Here is a 22,059-nt window from a genome sequence, read left to right as displayed (position 1 = left end):
GAGATTAAAAGTGGATTATCTCGTTCATCAGGATTAGGAAAACCGGTTGATTACTGCGCATAAAGTTAATCGAGGTACATTTTTAATCTCATGATTAAACCAGCCTGGACAAACTATACAGTGTACAGTGTACAGCTGCTTAAAATTCTTACGCATAAATATTTCTGCTAGGTAGTGGCTTCACTCAGCAATCGGGCAATCGCCGAATAGTGCACGCACCATTGCAGTGCAATATATATTATATCTATACTCTATAATCGTTGCGTCGCTGTACCGACTTTCATTACGCGATGATGATGTTTCTACCTGTTGCAATCTTTTGTCAGCAGCAAGCAGTTTCATTCGAAAGCCTGACAGTCAACAAGGCGTTAGTGCTATGATGCAACAGTTGACACAGCACACACCGCTAACTTGATTGGCAACTCGGGGAACCTCGGGTAATCATCGCGCATAGCCCTAACTGATTTTATGCGTCCCGATTAAAAGTTTTCAATCACGCGATTAGCATTATAACGGATTAGTCAACCTTCTGATATCATCTGTCCTTAGTCTACCATAAAAACTATCGTGTTTGTTCTAGTGAAAGAAGTTTTAAGGTTGATTCATTTATGTTTCTATCTTTTGATTCCCATTAGTTTGACGCTAGTAAGAATCTGGTAAGTAGTGCATAATTATTGTTCACTTGTTTGTCGTCTCTTTCGTATATATGCTGTCTGGTCCACGAAATTTATAATTCCATGATTTTATATTAAATAATTAAAGAGGTAGCCCCGTAAATATTATTTTATTCAAATCCAAATTTTTCTACTGCAATAACTTCGCTTCTAGTGGTTGGAATTGAGCCAAATTTGGTATGCATCATCTCTATTGACAGCCTAGCCATTTTATGGGGTTGACAGAAAAAATTTTAATTTTTATTTTTTAATGATAATTTCAAAACTTTCTACTGCAAGAATCTCTAGTTGGAATTGAGCCAAATTTTGGTGTGCAGCGTTGTTTTAACCAACCTAACAATTCTATCACAAAGCCAGTGAAATCTCAAGAAAAATTTGTTTTTTTAACAGCCCTACTGGTCATGTTCATCTGGCAGTCTACAATATGGTGGATGTGCCAGACCTGTACGTGTACAAAGTACAGTGTACATAAACTACTAATCTACTTAGTTGACGGTCAACTAACTGCTGTTTTTAGTAGTTCTAATTGTAGCTTCGTATTTTGAAACATGATAAGCTCTAGTTCTATTTGCGCATTTACCAGTGTGCGTGAAACCTGAATCCTGTTGTGTGATGTGCTTGCAGCCATTGCTAGCTCAGAATCATCCCTATACTATTCAAAGCATATAGCTATGAGGTTCTGTTAGGCAGGGGATCGAAATCGCTCCCATTTCAAACTTTGAAATCCATCCATTTGAAATGCGGATTCTGATTGCTGATGCTCATTAGGAAAGCCCATCCGATTCCGATAAAATTTAAATGAATCAGTTGCCTTGGAATGGAAGCTAGTTAGTTGTGGATATTTAGAGGTCGTCGGTTCTATTTCTACTTCTAGTTGCTGGTTTTGAAAAAGTGAGTAACTGAGTAACTCTAGTTCTAGTAGCTAGTTTTGAAACGTTAATAGTTCTTAGTACTAGCGAATGTTTCACATTTTGAAGTGAGTAGTTCCAGTTGAGCATTTTGAAAATCCAATATAGTTTTCACGAGTCTGGGCTGTCCTGTGTTCTGCAGTGTTAGTGATTTCAGCGAATGTTGAATACGTTCTATTCGTCTTTGACATTTGTCGCATATTCTTACGGTTGTCCAAAGACATAAAGAATACCAAATGAAAGGGTATTCGGTCAAGCCCGTTTCAAACGAGGAAAGGTTGCATTACGTATCAGTGCCAATGTGGCGTCCGTTGACGGCAGTCCAGAGATCACCCAACACTCACCATAATAGCGGCAAAGTTTGTCAAGTGGTCGCATTCGCAAACGATGCTCGATTCAGTCGCTTCTTTCAAATGGCAACCGTCCCGAGACCACGAGTCGCTCGCGCCGTTCACCTGAATTCGGAATACGTACACACTTTATGATAGGGTTGCCATATTTTGGAAATCTGAAAAGAGGACACTTTTCAAAATTTTCAGACTTGCAATACCGGAGGAAAATCCTGAAAAAATGGCATAATTTTTGGACTTCGTGGCCGGTTGACTAAAAAAAGCCACATTCTGGCTCAGCTCTCAAAATGCAGTTTTTCTTTCACATTATCAGTTGGTTGACTTAAAAAAGGTCAACTTTCCGGATCAGCTTTCCCTAAACTTCCCTTCTGCATGTTGGAATTGGGCCAGATTTGTCATGCGTCGTTTTTTGACACAAATTAACAATTTCATGGCGTAGTCGATGAACTTTGAAAACTAAATTTTCCTTATGAGATCACAATTCTCCTACTCTATAGCTCCGCTTCTATTGGTTGAGATTAGGCCAAATTAGGTATACCGCGTTTATTATTCAACCTAACAATTATATCGAATAGCTGAAAGGATTGGTGTGTTCGACTTATTTTCGCCCATTGGAATGGGCGTTGAATCAGAAATTGTTACATGCGTGCAGTGCAGTTCACCTGTTTTACGCCCCACGCTGTAGTGGAAATCTGATAAATACACCAACTTCCCACGCACGTATTCAGAGTGTGTGCATTCGGTTCAATAAACCTTGTTGTGCGCCATACAGAAAAACAGTCCCAGCCCTAATCTTACCGGAAACCGATAAAAGACGCATAGCGGTTCCTTGCCGTTGTAGTTTATTGATGTTCTCGGTAGCACGATCGTCACTCTGTCCGTGAGATTGGAAATCTTACGATCCCCTGAAAAAGCAAGATTAGTCGGAATGACAATCACGTTGGAGTAACGTGACTAATGACTATGCATTAATAGTAGTAATCTAGTAATCTAATTAGAGCGAAGTGAGGTTAATTTAGCTCCAATCTATTTGAGAAATGTTCCTACGCTTCAATTTTAATTCTAATCTAATTTTTGGGTTTCCCGAAACTGATACATGAGAACTGCATAGTGCAAAACGAGCCAAGGTTGCTGTACAGACATTTGCCAATCTCGTGCCTATGAGGACGAACTTATGCTGATTAGAAATTGAATTCAATTTCCAAGTTTTTGGTGAAGTCTATCATTCTAATTCTAATCGAATTTGGAAAAGAGAGAGATATGATATTCTTTTTCGCCTGCACCATCGAGATGCTTTGACGACGGAGTTGCGATACGGCCCCATGAGGTCATCTAGTCTGCGCCCCCGGTTTTTTTCTCCTCCATGCTATCCGTGATTGCTGAGCGCCTAGCAGGATAGCTGCGGATACCAATTTTCGAGTCTTGGGTATGACCCGGCCGGGAATCGAACCCACGACCTACCGCTCGAGAAGCCGGACGCATAACCATTACACTATCTCGCTCGGTAAAAGGTGTAGTTATAATTCTATATTGGAAATGCTCAAAATTTCCTAGTTGTCCGACTCTGCCAACGACTCACCCACACTCGCGGAGACGACATACTGCGACACCAGAGTGTAGTTCGCCACCATTTCGGTATCCTCGACTTGAGTTGTCATCTCAGTATTCTAAAAAAGCGTTGATGGTAGTATTCAATAAACGAAAAAAAGCTTCAGTAGTTACTAATATACAATTCAAAAATATAAATTCTTATTGAAATAGACCCGAATAATTTCGGCTGACACTCGCTAAGTGTAATCGTCCGCAACTGGTAGAGAATTGACAACATATGGGTTTATTACAATATGAATATACTATTCAATTGTATACCGAAGTTTTGTACCTCCAAGAGTCTTTATTACAAGTTGGCATCAAATGATGAATGAAAATAAATGGTTGCTACCATAAGTAAACATGCACTGATGTGTATTTACCTCAAATAAGGCCAACTTGGTGTGCACTGCGAATTGGACTCGGTCGGATCGAGCGGGTACGGAGGATATTAACGACGGGGGTAATATCAACAATGCATCGTCTGGATCTTGAGTACGTTTGAATTTGACGGAGTCCTGCAAACGTAAAAGTATGGTGCAATCAAGTACCTGGGGTCTAGGGGTTGATTCCTAACCAACTGAGACTTACTTTGTTCGATGAAAGAGCGAACGAAATTCCGGATAGATTTTCGGAAGAGTTGATTTTGGAAACAGCCGCTTTGATATTTCGGGATTCCAGGTATTCTGCATCGCCTTTGATTTCGATCTTCAGAAGCACGTCGTCGATGATGCGTAAAAACCTTCGAAAGTACTTGATTGGTAGACGGAATGGAGCAAATCCTCAGCAACTTATATAATTTGCTCGTGACTCATATCGTCATAGCAGTTGGGTTATAGCCAGGGATATCTAGGGATATCCCTGGTTATAGCAAGACACCACGTTTGATAAGTTTGGCGAGGTCTAAGCCTGTATGCTGCAGTCGTACAATAAAGCAAACGATCATCTGCAAATATTGATGACTTGGAATTGACGCCAAATCGGTAATTTGATTTGAGATGAGATGACTTGACTTTGAAAATTTGAGAACCATTGCACAGCCAGAAATTGTCCCATTCAACTTTGACAGCTTATTGACTGACAACAATACTTCACACCATGTAATCGAGTTTGTAGTTGAATAAAGATTTCAAAATTACCAATTAGCTTGTGTTGTTGATGAAATTAATTAGCTTGTGGTGCAAAAGACCTTCCATGTTATAACCCCCATAACGCTATTTTAATAATTATTTTAATAACTTGACTTGACTAGATGAGTCACTTTGAAAATTTTACGGACTAGATACTTCTAGTTGTCCAATTTGACTAATTGGAGGGAAATGCCGGTTCTAAAATTCTAATTTAATTAGTGAAATGTTTCTATGCTCTCATTTTTATTATAATCTAATTTCTGTTTTTCCCGGATATGCTGCATGGGAACTGTATAATGCGAAAGGAGACATGCTTGGTGTACACTGTACAGTCATTTGCTATTATCATGTTCATGAGATTGATTTGATATGAAATTAGCTTGGTTTTTGTTGTATTTCTTTCCTAATCGAAATTCAATTCAATTCCCAAGTTTTTGTGGATTCATTAGTTCCACTCCTAATCTAATTTGACAAAAAAGTGTGACGGCAATTCTGGTCTGGTAACATGCTCATATGTCCAAGTATGTGACAGCTGTCTGCTGTCTCAAAACATACACAATGTCAGCAATTTTGTTACTAACAATAAAAGAGGCTACAAATGAACTGGAATCCTGGAGTGATCACCTTGAATTTGTCGAGAAATCTCTTGAAGCAGACCGCAGCTGCTCGGAGGGAACGTCGATAATGTTGCTGATGGCTCCAAATATATTTCTACTGATGCTCAAGTCCAAAACATTTCCCGTCGCCTCCACCACGTCGCTAAGCAAGCCAGCGATGTTGGCGATGTCGTAAGACATCAGTTGAGCGACATTGTTGCCTGTGATGTTGAGGATTTGATTCGCCACTTCAGAGGCGTTTTCTGTGATAAAGACATCACAATGTTCAACAAAATAGAGCTATCCGCTCAATATGCCGTCTAGGGCCACGGGACAGTGTTCAGCAAGCATACAGATCCCTCAACATATTAACAGTTCCTAAAATGTGCTCTCTAGAAATTGCAAAGTTGATGCATAGATAACATAATGGCAATATTTCCGATGCATTGCTAGGCCTATTTCTTCTCCAAAAAGACGTCCGTACTTATAATACCAGATCTGCTTCTTCTAACAACTATTTTATTCCACATGTGTCTTCAATGGCTCAAAGATCCATTGTCTTTTTAGGATCAAAACTAGGGGGTGAGATTCCAACTGAATTGAAAAATATGTCTTTTAACGAATTTAAATATCATTATAAAAAGCAGCTCTTACAATCATAACCTTATGGCTACTGTTTAGTTTCTTCATTCTCATACCATTGAGAGTTTGGTACCGTTTGTATTGTTTACTTGTTATTTTACCAACTGTTTAGTTACTTGTTATTATATAGCTAGATTGACAGCAGTGATATGCCAAATCATTAACTATAGATATACATATATGGGTTATATGTAATTGGTATTGCATGTTGACCTATATATGACTGTCTGTTTAATGTATGAGGTGACCAGCTGACTTGAAGGCCTGAAGGTCGTATCGCTGGCCACCATTTCACAGCATTACTTTCTTACACATGAAAATAAACTTCTGTCTGTCTATCTGTCAATGTAGATTGGGACAATTTCACATTCCAAGCTTTTTCAAGGTATAGATTAGAATTAGAATGAATTAATAAACGTTCAGTGGAACAGTACAGGGAAGTAGCTACGTTCACTGACCTGCTGTCACCGATCCTCGGGTGAGCGTGAGTAACTGCACACTGCTTGCAGCCAACCTGTCACAGTAGACAGTGTTCGGCTCTAACCATATGCTCCGGTCACTGAAAATTCAACCACTTTACAGAGTGCACTAATATTTTATAGAACATCATATGTTACCATTCGCGAGTGGCATTTTTATTACTCGGTGATGGACATGGAGATATCGCTATTTCCCCCGCTTGGGTTTCCCGCCACAGGATATCACCGATTTCGTCGTCGATTGTGAGACTTCGTCGGCAAACTGTTGACGTGGATTGAGTTAGAAACATAGATATGCTAGGTTTTTTTGCAGCTTGGAAAATAAATAGTGAAAGATGGATTTTTGTACAAAATATACTCTGCGATCTTACATAAGACTGGGCACTGTCATTTGAGTATTCGAAACTAAATCGAGTATTAATTTTAATATTCGAGTCAATTACAGTGAGAGATGATGTTTTTCGACTACCGATATCATACCATCAGCTCCACTAATGGAGTTAATTTACCTACGAGAATTACAGTTTCGATACTATTTTCCACTGTGGAAGGCCGTTAACTTAGATTCGTCATATCGCAGCGTACGAAACCTGTAGAACAAGGCTATGCAGTATGCACGTTAGTGGAAATGACATATCTGTGAAGTCGTGATCAACCCACAGCATTGTCACTAAGTGCAATGAAATAGGTTTGGCCGAAAAATACGAAATAATCTTCAATGATGTGTAGTTATATTTTATATTCTTTGTGGTATCGTAAAATACATTATTTTCCTCATCATTCGTACTGTTGTGGCGTTATAGCGAATAGTCGATTCAGAATCGAATCACCCAGGAACTCGATTCCCCCAGCCCGAGTTACAGCCTTCTTAACAGTATGCCGGTACGCCTTTGATTTTCAGCTGCAAGTAAACCGAGCAGACACGCGGCGATTGAGCGCAAGATGCTGTGCATGTGCAACAGTACGTGAGGTATGCATTTGAGTAGCCGAGGTCGATTTACGCTTGTGAATAGTGTTGGTGCAGGCAGTGTTGGCATCAACATGGACCCAAAACCAAAGTACTTCCACCGAGAAATTGGTAAACTGATGACTAAAAAAGGTCGACATCATCGCCCGATCCTAATGTAGCCTGTCCCGAAAATGGTCATCACGTTTGTCCAGTTCTAATCACGGTCTTAATTCCAAAAACAAATACGAAATTAGGAAACCAGTAAAAAATAAGGACAAATCTAAGAAACATTAGTTTTATAAGACATCGCCCTACAAAATAATGACAAATCTTAGAACCTTGTCAACCTCTTGGCAACCCTGCCATTAGGCACCAAATCACTAATACTAGTGGTTACCTGACTTCTGTTCGAGCTGCAATTAGTTCGCGTTGAGCTAAGCTGCATTAAATGCATTGAAAAGTGTATTTGTGTGTGTGTTTTAGAAGTATTAGCATTCTCCGGTATTGCATAGCGCGGTGATATGGGTAGGCTTGGGCTGAAAGGTTAGGGTGCAAAGCATTTCCGTCATATTCGAGAGAGGGATAGTATAACACCTTATATGGTGAAAAGTGTGAAGCAACTTGTTTGGAGGAAAACGCCACCATTTGGATTTGTAGTGTAACAAGGGTCGTGTCTCATTTCGTGCTGTTATGTTTTGAAGAGTAGCTAGGAATGCATTTATCGGTTTATATCTCTGTATACAGTCTTCCAAAAACATTCTCATTTACGCGGGATGTTTTTGACAACAAATTCATAATCTCGTAAAAAGTTGGGACTTCATGCGTCGGATTAAGACCATTTCCTCTTACCAACGGGCGGAACTGTATTTACGTAGCCATTTGCAGACGTAGCGTGCTCAATGTCACTAATTTCATGACCAATCGTAGTGGTAGGTCCGAACGTGATTGATTCTTTGCTCCCATAGTCTATAGTTGGTCTCTGTCGACTGTCAGGACTCGCATTCCATGACAAGTCTTCTTCCGACGCACTAGTGTCGCGTGTTCTTGGCGTATAGCCGGTTGGTTCTTGTACTGGATGTCCACGAATAGTCACAGTTTCTGCAGGTTTGAGAACTTCTTGGTTGCCTTTGAGTTCAGTAGCTTCCTCAATTTCTCCCGTCGATTCAGAAGAATATCTTACGTCCCGGTTTGTAGGTAAAGAGCTCGGTGTCTTAAATGGCGAGCTAGTCGTGTGAGTTTCATCTCCATAATATGTAGTCATATCAAATCCTGTTACGCCAATCTCATTCGGTGTCGTGTGAACCGTCTGTGGCCACGTGCGTTTCGGATTCGAGTTGACAGCAGGGAGAGTCGTCTCAGTGATATTATGTGGAGTTTGAAATTGATGGCGGCCCCGTGACAATGAATATGATTTTTTACCAATGAGACTTTGATTGGATGTTTCACTGAAGGATTCAACTTCATTAGAAACGGTTGATTTGAACTGATATGATTCTGAAATCACAGGGAAACTTTCGAGGTAACTCTTAGATGTAGAGGAATCGTAGACTTGATCGTGAGTTCTCTGTTCAGGTGCAATGCTGATTGGGAGAGGATCGGGACTAGACATTGTCGAGTCCTCATTCCACAAAGCACAAGTCGGTCGAAAGCTTCGAAAATGGAATTCAGTTACGATCGTACCGGATTTTGTGGTTGCAACATCATCAGAAATGTCTCCACTTCCCCAAATCATCAAATTGAGATCCGTAGGAGTTGCTTCAATCCTCTGATTCGTGTCGTCAGAGGTCGATACCGTTTCATGAATTCTGGTCATGAACGTAATGCTCGGAGATAATGTGGAAGATGATATATGAAATGATTTAGGAGGTAAAGTTGATGATTTTGTTAATGATGAACTTTCCGCAATTGCAGAGTTAACGTGATTTACTGAAGAAATTATTGGTGATTGGGTCGGAGAGAGTGTATCCTCATCGTGAATCGTATGAGAATGATTATATGTTGGACTTGATACTAATGTAGATAGTTTGGGGTTAATATGTGTTCTCGCTGACCTATCGCCCGGATTTAAGTCTCCAACTCCACCGCCAGAGCCCAGCGATGATGTGGGATTGTATGTTTGTTTATCGTTATCTGAAAATTGATATGAAAGGTCATGCGAAATGATTGTGGTTTGCTCCCAATTAGAAGTTCCGTTGTTGTCGTTGTTGTTATTGTTGGTTGTCTCGTATTTTATATCTGTTTTGAAGAAAATAGGCAGGTTGTTACTTCACACATGTTTTTGTCATGTTGTTATATCACGTATAGTCGCAAATGAATAGAATCGAAAATACATGACATAGAAAACAGTGACAACAAACCAAATGCGTTTTATTAAATATGCTGGAGAAGTTAAAAAGATACTCACCGTCGTTTCAAAACTAACCTCATCTTCGACCTGTCTCCATCTAAACCTCAACCTGTCTACAAACTGCCATCATACATTTCGAACCAGAATTCCATTCGGCGACCAACAATCCTCGACGAGCCTCTCACAAAGAAGAAGTGGAAACGCTCTGGAAGGAGTATTAAAAGGAGTTACGTGTGGTCATGCGCAAACAGATTAAAGCATGCAAGGGAAGAAGATAGCAAAAGGTGCCGAAACACGAAACACAATCAAAGTTTTCAAATTTTGAATTGAAACACTTCGGTGATCCAGGCATTACGGATCTTTTCCATACCGCTTTCATATTATTTAGTCATTCGTCGCTTCTCGTCAGGACCAAACATTTGATTGGGGTGAAAAAATCGAATCATAGTTTGTCCGTGCCTCTATGAATGGACATTGGCGATAAAGCACAATTTGGTACATGAAAGCGCCGTTTACCTAATATAACCTATTTTCCGCCACTTTGTTTGCCGTGTAGGCCACCTCATTACTTTATATACATATATAACCAATCACAAAACTATCACAAATCGCCACGATTAAAATGATTCGTTTCGACAAAGCAAGAAGACCTACCTTCATTATCACTCGATGCCAGACCAATGATGATGTGGCTCGTGGAAGATGTTTCTGATGGGATTTTTGATGGAGTGGTAGTTTCCAAAGTCTCTTTTGTAGGCCGGATTGTTGACCATTGCCACGAAGTCAGTATTGTGGAGTTGAGTTCGGCGTGGGTCGAAATTTCTGTCGTTCCAATTGTAGCGGCCGCACTCGCAGACAAAATTGAAGAATCGTGAAAAGGATTGGTTGATGTAGTTTCGTATGTTGATGATGAATACGAGTTATTGACACGCGACATCTTGCCAGACGTCGATGCCAAGCTTATGTTCGGTTCAGTTGACAAAGTCGAGCTCACGAATAATTCAATCGGCGGTGTTCTTGTTGATTGAACTTTGGCGGTGTCGATGTCAGAGGGTGTGGAAGTAACTTCTATTTGTTCAAGTTGCGTTAAGCTTCCCAATGGAGCTGATGTGTACAGATCGCTCACTGTTTCCAACGAGATAGTTCTATTTAGAGCCATCATCGTTGACTGAACAGTGGATATTGAAATAGCTTCTGGGGCTCCTACTGTTCGATCGAGCTGCCTGAAACTTTCTAATGGAGCTGATGTGTTACGACTGCTGACAGGTTCTATAGAGATACTTCTGTTGATGGTGATCGTCGTGGACTGAACAGTTGGTATTGAAATAGTTTCTGTAGCTTTTACTGTTTGATCGAGTTGCTTAAAGCTTTCTAATGGAGCTGATGTGTTAAGATTGCTGACAGGTTCTATAGAGATACTTCTGTTGAGAGTGACCGTGGTCGACTGTACAGTTGGTATGGAAACAGGTTCTGTAGCTTCTACTGTTCTATCGATTTGCTTCAACCTTTCTGATGTAGCTGATGCGTTTGGATTACCGACTAGCTCTACAGAGATAGTTCTGTTGATATCGACCGTCCTTGGCTGAACAGTTGGCGTTGAAGCAGTTTCTTCTGACCGATCAAGTTGCGTGAAGCTTTCCGATGGAGCCGATGTTTCTGGACTGCTGATCGGTTCTACCGAGACAGTAGTGTTGAGAGCGGCCGTCTTTGGTTGAACAGTGGGTATTGCAACAGCTTCTATCAATTGATAAAGTTGTGTGGAGCTTTGCAATGGAGATGTCTCCGGATTGCTGACCGGTTCCAACGAGATAGTGTTATTCAGAGCGATTGTCCTTGGCTGAACAGTCGGTGTTCTGTCCGATTGATTAGTATCTGTAGTTAGAAATTGAGCGACATAATCTCCCTCCGTCGTGGAACCCGTAGTATTTGGTGAGCCAAACGTGGAAGTCCACGTTGAACGCGCGGGCCTTTCCGTATTGGGTGGCGTCTCGTAAATTGCAATGGTGTTGTAGCCAGTCTCACTGTCGGTTGGGTGCCCGGATGTGAGTTCCGGGGTACCCGTTTGAGTTTCGGAATCGCTTGACAGATCTAGAGTCATCTCTTCTGTTGTTATATTGAGTGTCGCTGTAGTTGAAGCAACTTCAGTGGAAAGAATTTCTGTCTGGTTAGACTGGGCACTTACAGATGAGGAGCTCAGCGTACTGTCCGTGAAAGTATTTGTAACGATCGATTCGGTTTTTGAATCTACTGTTGTGGTTTGAATCAGAGCTGTGTTATGAGCGGCTGTGACGAGAACGTCCTCTTCTGTGGTCCAATCGCCTTGAGTAGCTTCCAGGGCAGGGTAACCTGTCACTGACAGAAGATTAAATGATGTGTTTGTCATAATTGGAGCTGCAGACGTAATAGCGCCTTCTGCGTTTGATAAGGAAGACTCTGAGCCAGAAGCACTCGTATCATATTCTTCGGTGTAAAACAGCTTCTCTGTTGTAATTGCTTCAGAAATAGTTGATTCAGAAGAGGATTCGTGCGCAGTAGGGGCTGATGTGACTCGATACAACCCACCAGTTTGATGTGGTTGCGTGGTCAGCTCTGTAGCAGTTTCGAATGCTAGAATATCTTCGAAGTCCTTCGCAGTTGACTGATCGAATTGCGTTTGTGGCGATGTCTCAATTATGTAATTACTGGAATTGAACTCGGTTATTCTTCCTTCGTCTGCCTGCGAACTACTTCCAGTTCCGACATCGGCATTCAACGAAGTAGTTCGAGGTTCACTCGTCGATGCGTTTAAAGTTGTACTGGACGTCTCGTTCTGGTCGCTTTTCGTGTCCTCCGTTCCATTCCAAAAAACACTTGTTCGGTCTTCAGTCGCGGCAAGATATCCAGCGATTGCGGCTGTTGAGAAAGCGCCGTTTTGAAGTTCTGTAGTCGCACCTAAAAAATTGATGTTTTCAGCCGGTCCTGTACTGTCACGAGATGTTGTCTTCTCAAACGTCGCGATATCTGAAGGAACAACTGCTGTGGAGTCCTGAGAAAATGTCGACCGCGAACTGAGAGTTGTCGACGCAATTTCCGCTGGTTCAACGTCATCTGTAGTTTCAAAGACAGTGTCAGATGGTTGAGACGTCACCAGCACACGCGCTGTCGCTTCAGACGAAACATCGTTACGATTAGAATCTGCGATGTCCAGCGTAGTGTTCGATCCGTCCTTTACTGCTGTTGCATGATTTTCGGCAGGTGAGATAGTAGTTTCCAATATTTCCGTACCATGCCATCGTGTGGGCCCCTTTGAAACAGTAATTACTGTTGTGGTAGCGTCTGTCGAAGCCCCAGTCCTAATTTCAACCCCATTAACGAATGTTGTGGATGCTGTGGCCAAAGCTGAGTCTCCAGACTCAATGGCTGTGGTACCAAATATCGCATCGGTGCCGGTAGCGTTCAGTCTAGTCTCGGCAGTCGCAATTGAAGCTGAGGTCATGTTTTCGGCCGGTACATTCTTCGTGGTAACATATGAAGTTGTGTCAATATCCGAAATCGTATCTGTCCCAGATATTTCCGCTTTTGTTGTGGGTTCGTCAAGTGGTGATGTATTTTCTGATAGCGACGATGTAGTTACTGTTACTACACCATCCGCTAACTGCGCCCTTGTCAATGTATCTGTGACGTCAATGTTCGAAGTATTGTTTGACAATGAAGACCGCGCCGCTGTACTACCAGCTGATGTTGATGTAACGGAGCCTTCAGGCTCAAAATCTGTGCTTTCAAATGTAAAATCGGTGTTCGTGTAACTCCGTTTAGTCTCGGCAGTAGAAAGTGATACCGAGGTGATGTTTTCACCCATTATATTATCTGTGATCTCGGAAAAAGTCGTGTCAATTCCCGAAAGCGTAGTTATCTCAGATAAACCAGCTTTTGTCGTGGATTCATCGAGTGGTGATCCATAATCTGTTGGCAGTTCAGACATTAACTGCGCAGTTGCCAACGACTCTGTGGTGGCACTGTTAAAAGTAGGGTTTGATAATAGAGAGTCCGACGACGTACTGATTGCCGCAGGCAAATCATCAGTAGCCAGCCCGGATGACAAAACTATTTCGTCAGTAGTGTGCGGAGTTATACTGTATGAAGTGTCTGCCACAGCAGGCAATGGTGTTGAGTCCTCAAATGCGTCTGTTACAGCTGTTGTGAAGTCAGATAAATTGGTGGAGTCTCGGTTTGATGACCTTGTTGATATGTCGTGTCGTATCGCAGCGGCTGTGGATACTACGGTTGTGATTTCCAAGAAATTGCCGGCAGTTTGTGAAGTTATTGCCGAGACTACCTCGGATAATGACACTTTCATGGAAGTGTCGATAATGTCTCCTGTTGTGAAGTTGGATAAACGGGTGTAGTCGCTATTTGATGACACTGTTGATATTTCGCCTTGCATGGTAGTTGCTGTTGATACCGGCGTAGCAGTCCTGGCCACGGTTGTAGTTTCTGAGACATTGCCATCGCTTTGTGGAGTTATTTCCGAGGTTAACTCGACTGAAGACACTTTGGTCGTAGTGTCCCTCAAGTCTGCTGTGGTCTGAACAGCGAGAACCGTTGTCGATTGTTCTGTAGTGGTTCTCGGTGCTGGTCTTTCAACGCCTGACTCCGGATATTGTGAGCAGGGGAAGTATTTAGTAAAGACAGTTCTACCCGAACCAATGTTCCACACGGACAACGTGCAACTTGCCTGCATGGCCGTGCAGAAACTCCTGCTCGGCAACAAGGCCTGTACAGTGTTTATTATGCAGCTCGGGAGAATGGAAGCGCACACGAAAAATGGAAACATCGGATCGCACGGAACTGAGTGAAAGAAATTGATAGTGCCATTTGCGCTCTGTTGCGAATCGTAGTTCGTACCGTCAAAGCCTCTGTGCGGCAGGGCTACTTGCGTATACGAATCGTACATAGACAAAACATCGTGGCATCGCGTGTCCTGTGAAATAGCTTCACAACGCTCTGCGTTACGTTTGCGTCTGATCCGTATGGTATCAATTCTGTCAGGAGGTTGAAAAGTCTGTATAGCTTTGGCATTGCGATCCTCTTTTATTCTATGCCCGACAGCTGTACTTTGCCTAATCCTCTTTGAAACATTTCTCGTGGGGTAAGCACCATGTGCGTTGAAGAAAACCACCTCTTCCCTGCTGTTGACATACTTATTCTTAACCTGCGCGCGACCGGCAACGATATTGTAGACTCTTCGCGAATGGAAATCTGGTTCGTGCTCATTTCTGATCACTGAAATCAAAGCTGGCAGTAACATTCTGTCTCTAGCGTTCACGCCTGCATACGATCCGCAAGGGCTGAGCACAATAATTCAAGTACTGCAGTCCGAATCAAGCATAAATCGTTCGTATACGAGTCGAGTAGTAAGAGACAGAAAGAAATTACTGAAATTATACGCCCCTTTTCAGTTAGAATTATATTAGCGACGACAATTTAAGTTTCGAAACTGGTAGCGCTGAAACCTCGATTGGTCGTATCTAGGGCTGGGCACAATGATTCGAGTATACGAATCTGAATCGAGTATTAGTTTTAATAATGCGAGTCGAGTAGTAAAATACGATTTTTTCGAGTACTGAAATTATACTCTCCGCGCAACTGCAAGTTAATTTACTAACGAATATCATAGTTTTGATACTATTTTCCACTGAGGAAGCTTTGAAACATTGATTGGCCGTTTTGCAGCATAAGAGACATGGTGCAAAGCTACGAACGTTACTGGAAATAACACATTTCCGAAGTCATGATCATTCCACAACATTGTCACGAAGTGCAATGAAATCGGTATGGTCGAAAAAATACCAAAGTATATCTTTAATGTGACGGTTAACAGACATTATGTTCTTTGTGGATGCATAAAAGGTACACATTTGAACATTGACGTGATACATTTCGTTGTGACGTCATAATGAACGATACTCGACTCGACTCTAAGTGTAATAAGTGATTCAGAATCGAATCACTCAGGTAATCGATTTGCCCAGCCCTAGTCCTATCACAGCATCCAAAACATCTACCGGTAATACAAAGCTGCATACATTCGTAGGAGCGACACGTCTGGAAAGTGATCAAATCGCAGCATTATCACAAATTGCAATGAAATAGGTATTGACAAAACAATGGCAAGTTATCTTTATTTGGGGCAGAACTGGCATTATATTCTTTGTGGTCGCATAAAAGGTACACATTTGAACTTATCACATCATCCATACTGATATGAAACCACAATGAGTGATGCCTCAATACTCGACTAGCATCGCAATGCTCGATTCGGAATGGAAGCACCCAGGTACTCTGTTTTGCTCAGCCCTATCCATAAATCATTTTTTAATCGAACAGACTAGCGACAGAATATCAGAACAGACTTACGTGGTTCTCGCTCAGGCGGCGAAATGACCTGAAATGAAATTTGCAGGAATAATCCACTTTTCAATGCAGTTTAAATGCAAGTGTATGTGTGAGTTGAACTTCCGAGAGTGGCAACAGCATACTTGGACAGCTAGATAATTCTAGTTGTCTAATTGAACTGTTCAGAGCGAAATTACGGTAATTTAATTCCAAGATGATTTGTGAAATATGTCTACGCTCTTATTTTAATTCTGGTCTACGTTCTGCTTTTCCTAAAAATGCTACAGGAGAATGGTATCATGCGAGCCAGGCTTTATGCAAAAACGTTTGCCATTCTCGTGCTTATGAGGATGAACTCTGATTTCATATGAGCCGAGCTTGAATTTTGAATTTGATTTCCAAGTTTTTGCGAATTCAGTAACGGTAATATGAAATGGAACAAAACCAAGGCTACAATTCTAATCTAACATTGAAAAGCTTGAGATTTTCTATAGTTGTCTGGCTCTGGTACGGATATTTGCCATTCTCATGTTTATGAAAATGAATTCTGATTTTATATAAACTGAACTTGACTCATGTTATGTTTCTTTCTAATTCAGAATTAAATTGAATTTCCAAGTTTTTTCCGAATTCAAAATTCCAATGCTAATGTAATTTGGAAAATCTTTAATTTTCTAGGCGCCCAACTTTGGGCAAGGGCTCAATACTCGTAAATACCGTTATGCAGCTGCCCGTAGTCACCGGCGTGTCGCTACAAGTGCAGTTCGGAGCGCCCGTGATGAAGTAGCATGTCTGAAAGCGTTCGCACGTCGATCCGTCGAAACAATGACGCAACTGACAGTCCTGTCCGGTGAAGCCGTCGATGCAATTACAGAGGTAGCCGTCGTCAGTCTCGAGACACGTACCTATCAGAGATGACAGAATGGAAGCTGGGACAAAATTTGCCGAAGATATTCAAGAGGCCTTACCAAACTAGGCCTATGTACTCACTACTCAGTTAAGATGGTTACCCGACATATACGAGCATGAGACACGATGGAAAACCGCAGACCAGCATGCGTCACATTAGCATGTGGTTTCACAACCCCAAAACTTTGATTTGATTCCGAATCAAATATTAGGTGTATAGTCGCGTATACTCATTTTGACGTCATGTCAGTGTGGACGATGGGAAAAGTGAAACATGCACCTTTTATGCGGTCACAAAGAAGACAATGCCAGTTCAACATCACATCAGAGAACATTTGATATTTCAACCATACCCATTTCATTGTACTTTGTGACAATACTGTGGGTTGGTAGCGACTTCACATATATTTCATTGCACTAACGTGCGTAGCTTTACAATAGACGTTTCGTATGCTGCGATAAGACCAATCAAAGTTTCAAGGCTTCCGATATGGAAAATAGTAGTGAAATAAGAATTCTCTTCTATATTAACTCTTGGTGACAAGGAGCGTATCATTTCAGTACTCAGAAAATTGGTCTCTCTCTTCTCGACTCGGATCTTCAGAATTTTTCCGATTCGACTACTCGAATGATTGTGCCTAGCACTGATAACAATTTCTGCGCAAATGTCATAGACAGAGACTGCATGACGTACCGCCATTGTAGCAAGGTTCTGAAGAGCATTGGTCAATCAGCTTTTCGCATCTTTTACCCGTGTACGCCGGCTTGCAAGTGCATCTAGTAAAGGAGGAAAAGATGAGTTTCTACAATTCTTGAAAAGCATATTTGACGGTGAAACGTACGGTATACTTGTAATGGCGACATTATCTACCTATTTCTAGGGCTGCATTTAAAACAAAAATCAATTTAAAACAAACATGTTTAAAACAAGGCCCTAATTTAAAAAATGTTTTTATTGTTTGTTTTTTATGTCTTTTTAAGCCATGACGTCTTGAATATTCAACTGTGACGCCATAGTGGATTGACATTGACGATTGAAAATATAGGGTAAAAATAGCTGTTTTGACGAAATATATATGGACTATTGCTGTTGAACCGGCAATTTTCCGGGTTCCAACCATCCCATATCGATATACGTCGGTTAAATCGGGTGGCAATTGTCCGTAGACTCATACAACATGTTTTTTGTAAAGTAGGCTTTTCGGAGCACAGAACTTCAATATGGCAGCAAACAATACGTTCATATTGCAAATTTATTCCACTCGAAGCTTTTCGACTAGCCCTCATTAGGAGTGACCGCCAGTAAATGAGGTTAACCAAGTTCGAAATATAGAAAGAATTTTGTCGTTGTGACGTAATAATGACAAGTACACCGAGTCGTTTACGTCACAACGACAAAATTCTTTCTATATTTCGAACTTGGTTAACCTCATTTACTGGCGGTCACTCCTGATGAGGGCCAGTCGAAAAGCTTCGAGTGGAATAAATTTGCAATAGGAACGTATTGTTTGCTGCCATATTTTTGTAAAGTATTTACACATTTATGGCATACTTTTACAACTTGAAAAACACAAATTTTTAAAGGCCTTTTTTCAAAACACTATTTAAACATGTTTGAAACAAAGTGTTTTAAAACACCGTTTGTTTTAAATGCAACCCCACCTAGTTCCATATTTAATGTCATCTTTGCATCATTGTGGAATTAGCAATTTTGGTGTAGGACGATTATTGAGTCATAAAATGCCACCGAAGCCCGATTATAATTGCTTCTCAATCACGTTGCCCGCATGTATTGACCACAGTCGATAGCGACTACAATATTTCACAAATAAATTAAAATTAGAATTTAGAATGATATCTAGTTTTTTTTAAGTGGATTACAATTAGAATGATTGACTTAGCGACAACTTGAAAATTGCATCAGATTGCGATTCAGAATGAAATAAAACAAAAACCTACTTAACTTCATATCAAATCAGAATTCATTCTAACCAGCACGAGAAGGGCAAATGTCTGTATACGAGTATGGCTCGTTTCACAGTATACTGTTCATCTCCAGCAGTATTTTCAGTAAAATCATAAATTAGATCAACGTCGAAACATTTTACCGATTGAATTAGAATTAGATTACCGGAATTTCGTTTTAAATTAGTCAATTAGAACACTAGAGATATCTTTTTGCCCACGCTTGATACCGCCACCCTGACAGCGTGGTGACATTTTATCAGTGGCGGCTCGTCCTATAGGACAACTGGGGCATTGCCCCACCTAAAATTCTGTTCAATGACAATTTAACCATTTATAGACGCACAGCAATCAATATATACCGAGATCATAGCGAAACCCGCGTTCTTCTTGTGCTTTCGCTAACAAATGCCCATACGTAGCGAAGTCTCTGCGAAAATCGAATTCTCTTCCGTGTTTTCGCTTTGTGAATGCCTAGCCGGGGCTTGCCCCGGTAGCGCTCATAACAAGCTTTCACTATCTATTCTCTCAAAGCCGCGCACAATAAAGAAATAAAGAAACGGTGATTTACTCTCTCCTATTCGTAAATTGGCCGAGCAAGTGGGGCAACTATGCCTGGTCGCCCCTAAGGTGTGATGTAACAATCGTATCTATATCTGAACTCGGTTACCGTAATATGCGTTGAGTCGACCTTTGCTGGTATATGTCGATTTTGACGGTGTTCCGCACCATGATAATTCTTGAAACTTGGTATGATATGTCGTGAAGGTAGTATTTAGCACTGCTCCAAGTTTCAGGCTTGCTACTTGAAGATAAGGGTAGTAATTTCGTTTCCGAAGTTCAGTGTGTGCTGATATATCATTTACATTGTACAGCAAACAGATTTTACTCAAAAGCCGGTATTGGTCTCCATTGATTTTGACGATGTTCCATAACGAGATCGGTCATGACTAGGGCGGTTTTTTTTACCCAATAAAAAGAAAATTTTGACCTAAAAATTCCAAATTTTGACCAAATTTTGACCTAACGTATGCAAATTAGGTGTTTTCCCACATAATGTTAAAATTGTACCACTTATCTTCATTTCTGGTTGGATGTGCCTGTCCTAACGAAGTAGTTTGGCCTGAAAAAGCGTTTTTGGTTTAGAAACAGGCAACTTTTTACATGAAAAAAACAATATTTTAACGAAATCTGGCCCTATGAAGAATTTCAGTGGTTACAATATGTATTATGGTAGAAATAATTAAAATATTTTGTAGTACAACGAGAGATACTTTCCTACATCCTTGGGTAGAAAGTGCACGTCCTTACTAAGAAGCTTGCCAAGGACGTTCAACAGCAGCAGTTGTTGGCTGACAACACTCAAGTTGTGCGTACACTGCTCGTGCTGGTGACACACCGTGCTGCTTCACTCTGACAATGTTGTCTACATCACAAATTTTCATCATGCGCTTCTTAATACAAGAATGATGCAATGCACAAGAAGTCTTTCTTCAGTTAGGATATTGCGGTACGTTGACCATAACACCATGTCTACCTATTATTTGTTTTATTTGACCGTTTATGATTCACAATGAGCAGACGATTAGCCGTTTACAACGGTAGGCCTATAAAATAGGCTAACAGTGGTAAAATATCAAATTATAAGTTCACCAAGAGTGCAAAATCCACGATACAAACAAAATGCAGACGTCAAAAATTTTTTGACTTCATGAAAAATTTTGACAAATTTTGACCTAACGCTACAATTTTGACAAAATTTTGACAAATTTTGACATGTCAAAAAAAAAACGCCCTAGTCATGACATTTGGCACAGTAAGTCTTAATGTTAGTATCGACCGCTGTAACAAGTTTTAAGTTTGTCATTGAACTATGTGGGTGGTAATTTCGTTTCCAAATTCGAGTGAGAGCTGACTCTTGACATTTAGCGCTAACAGATTTACGCAAAAGCCGTTATTGGTCTCTATTGATTTTAACGATGTTCCATACCTAGATCTGTCATGAGCTTTTGCACAGTATGTCTTGAAATTAGTATCGAACGCGGTGCCACGTCTTAAAGTTGACACTCAATGATTGAGGCAGTTATTTCGTTTTCGAAGTCGAGTATGGTAGAGATGCGCGCTGATCTGATACTTAGCCTACCTATATCATTGCGGATCTCACGCAAAAGCCGGTGTCCGTCTGTGCTAATCTAGTCTGCGTTCCATAACGAGATCGGTGATGATATTTCCAATGGTATATCTCGATGATCGCATGAAACAGCTAACTAAGATTCTCGGTTTGCATTCAAATATTCACATAATTTTATGTTCGCCAATGTGCATTTCACTGTGAAATTGTGGCCTTCAAACCATTACAATCCCCTGTCAAATGCGATAGCTATTTCATTTTCGATGTCGGCTAACAGCTGATCATTCGATCAGCCTATTCCTCGATCTATTTTACTCAAAGTTCGGTGTTCGTCTGTTTGTATTGATTTTGACAGCGTACCATGCCGGAATGGGTTATGAGATTGCGAATGCTACTTCTCGATTATTTCATGTAACAGTATGCTAAGTGTACGGCTTTCATTCATGTATTTATTGATTACTATATTTTCCAACGGCGATTTCGCAGCAGACTTATAGACAGTAAGCCGTATGTGTTGCGTCACAATCTCCAGTTTCAAGGCCAAAATGTACTATGTTGCTCCGAGACCGAAGTTACGAGGCTGCTGTCCTTAGTTCTTCAAAGACCATTCAAATTGATGTTCTGGATTCAATATGACAGGCTCAATCTATGAGATAACAATTGCGTAAGTGTCCGAAGTCGTTGACCTTTGCAGTTAGGCTTACGCAATCTCTCGAGTTCTAGTCATTGGAATTAGTCTGATCAAGTCAAGTGCGAACATGAATCGTATTGAATCTTTGCTCCGTACGTAGGCTAGTTTACGCAGTTGCCTTTAGAGCGAAAATTTGTGGTCTAGAAATTGTCCAGTCCATTGATCCAATCGTACGCCTGGTACCTCCGCTTTGGTTGCCTATCACCTGGTCGTAACTCGTAACCACCAGCTCAGTGGTCGTAACACACCAGGATCGTGTACGAAACACTTTCGGACGGGCTTAGAAAAATTAGGGCCTATCGATTTGCGTAAACTCTACCATG

General features: G+C 41.0%; 1 protein-coding gene and 1 long non-coding RNA gene across 4 annotated transcripts in view; one reads left to right on the top strand and one right to left on the bottom strand.

Annotated features, from left to right (window-relative positions):
- The window catches only part of LOC145452915 (uncharacterized), a 212,329-nt gene extending 196,258 nt beyond the window's left edge, over positions 1-16,071 (top strand). The window contains exon 4 of the long non-coding RNA XR_013919587.1: positions 15,677-16,071. This is a non-coding gene — a long non-coding RNA (uncharacterized LOC145452915). The remainder of the gene's footprint in view (positions 1-15,676) is intronic.
- LOC145452894 (uncharacterized) overlaps positions 1-22,059 on the bottom strand; it is a 50,906-nt gene that overhangs the window by 11,693 nt on the left and 17,154 nt on the right. Inside the window, exons 13-24 of one of the 3 annotated variants that reach the window (XM_080331020.1) lie at positions 17,644-17,726; positions 16,758-16,945; positions 16,062-16,089; positions 10,320-14,927; positions 6,508-6,631; positions 6,349-6,449; positions 5,277-5,511; positions 4,114-4,264; positions 3,906-4,040; positions 3,512-3,599; positions 2,731-2,837; positions 1,927-2,037 (exon numbers count right to left, since the gene is read on the bottom strand). In XM_080331020.1, the coding sequence (XP_080187146.1) occupies positions 1,927-2,037; positions 2,731-2,837; positions 3,512-3,599; positions 3,906-4,040; positions 4,114-4,264; positions 5,277-5,511; positions 6,349-6,449; positions 6,508-6,631; positions 10,320-14,927; positions 16,062-16,089; positions 16,758-16,945; positions 17,644-17,726 (5,959 nt within the window). Of the gene's footprint in view, positions 1-1,926; positions 2,038-2,730; positions 2,838-3,511; positions 3,600-3,905; positions 4,041-4,113; positions 4,265-5,276; positions 5,512-6,348; positions 6,450-6,507; positions 6,632-8,167; positions 9,554-10,319; positions 14,928-16,061; positions 16,090-16,757; positions 16,946-17,643; positions 17,727-22,059 lie in introns of all 3 variants that reach the window. The other 2 variants (XM_080331021.1, XM_080331022.1) reach the window with 2 other exon arrangements.

This window comes from Botryllus schlosseri, chromosome 12, assembly GCF_051294905.1.
Source record: "Botryllus schlosseri isolate E-star chromosome 12, Bs_hap1, whole genome shotgun sequence".
NCBI lineage: Eukaryota > Metazoa > Chordata > Ascidiacea > Stolidobranchia > Styelidae > Botryllus > Botryllus schlosseri.
Note: the sequence above shows the minus strand (reverse complement) of the source record. Positions and strands in the feature narration are given on the sequence as shown.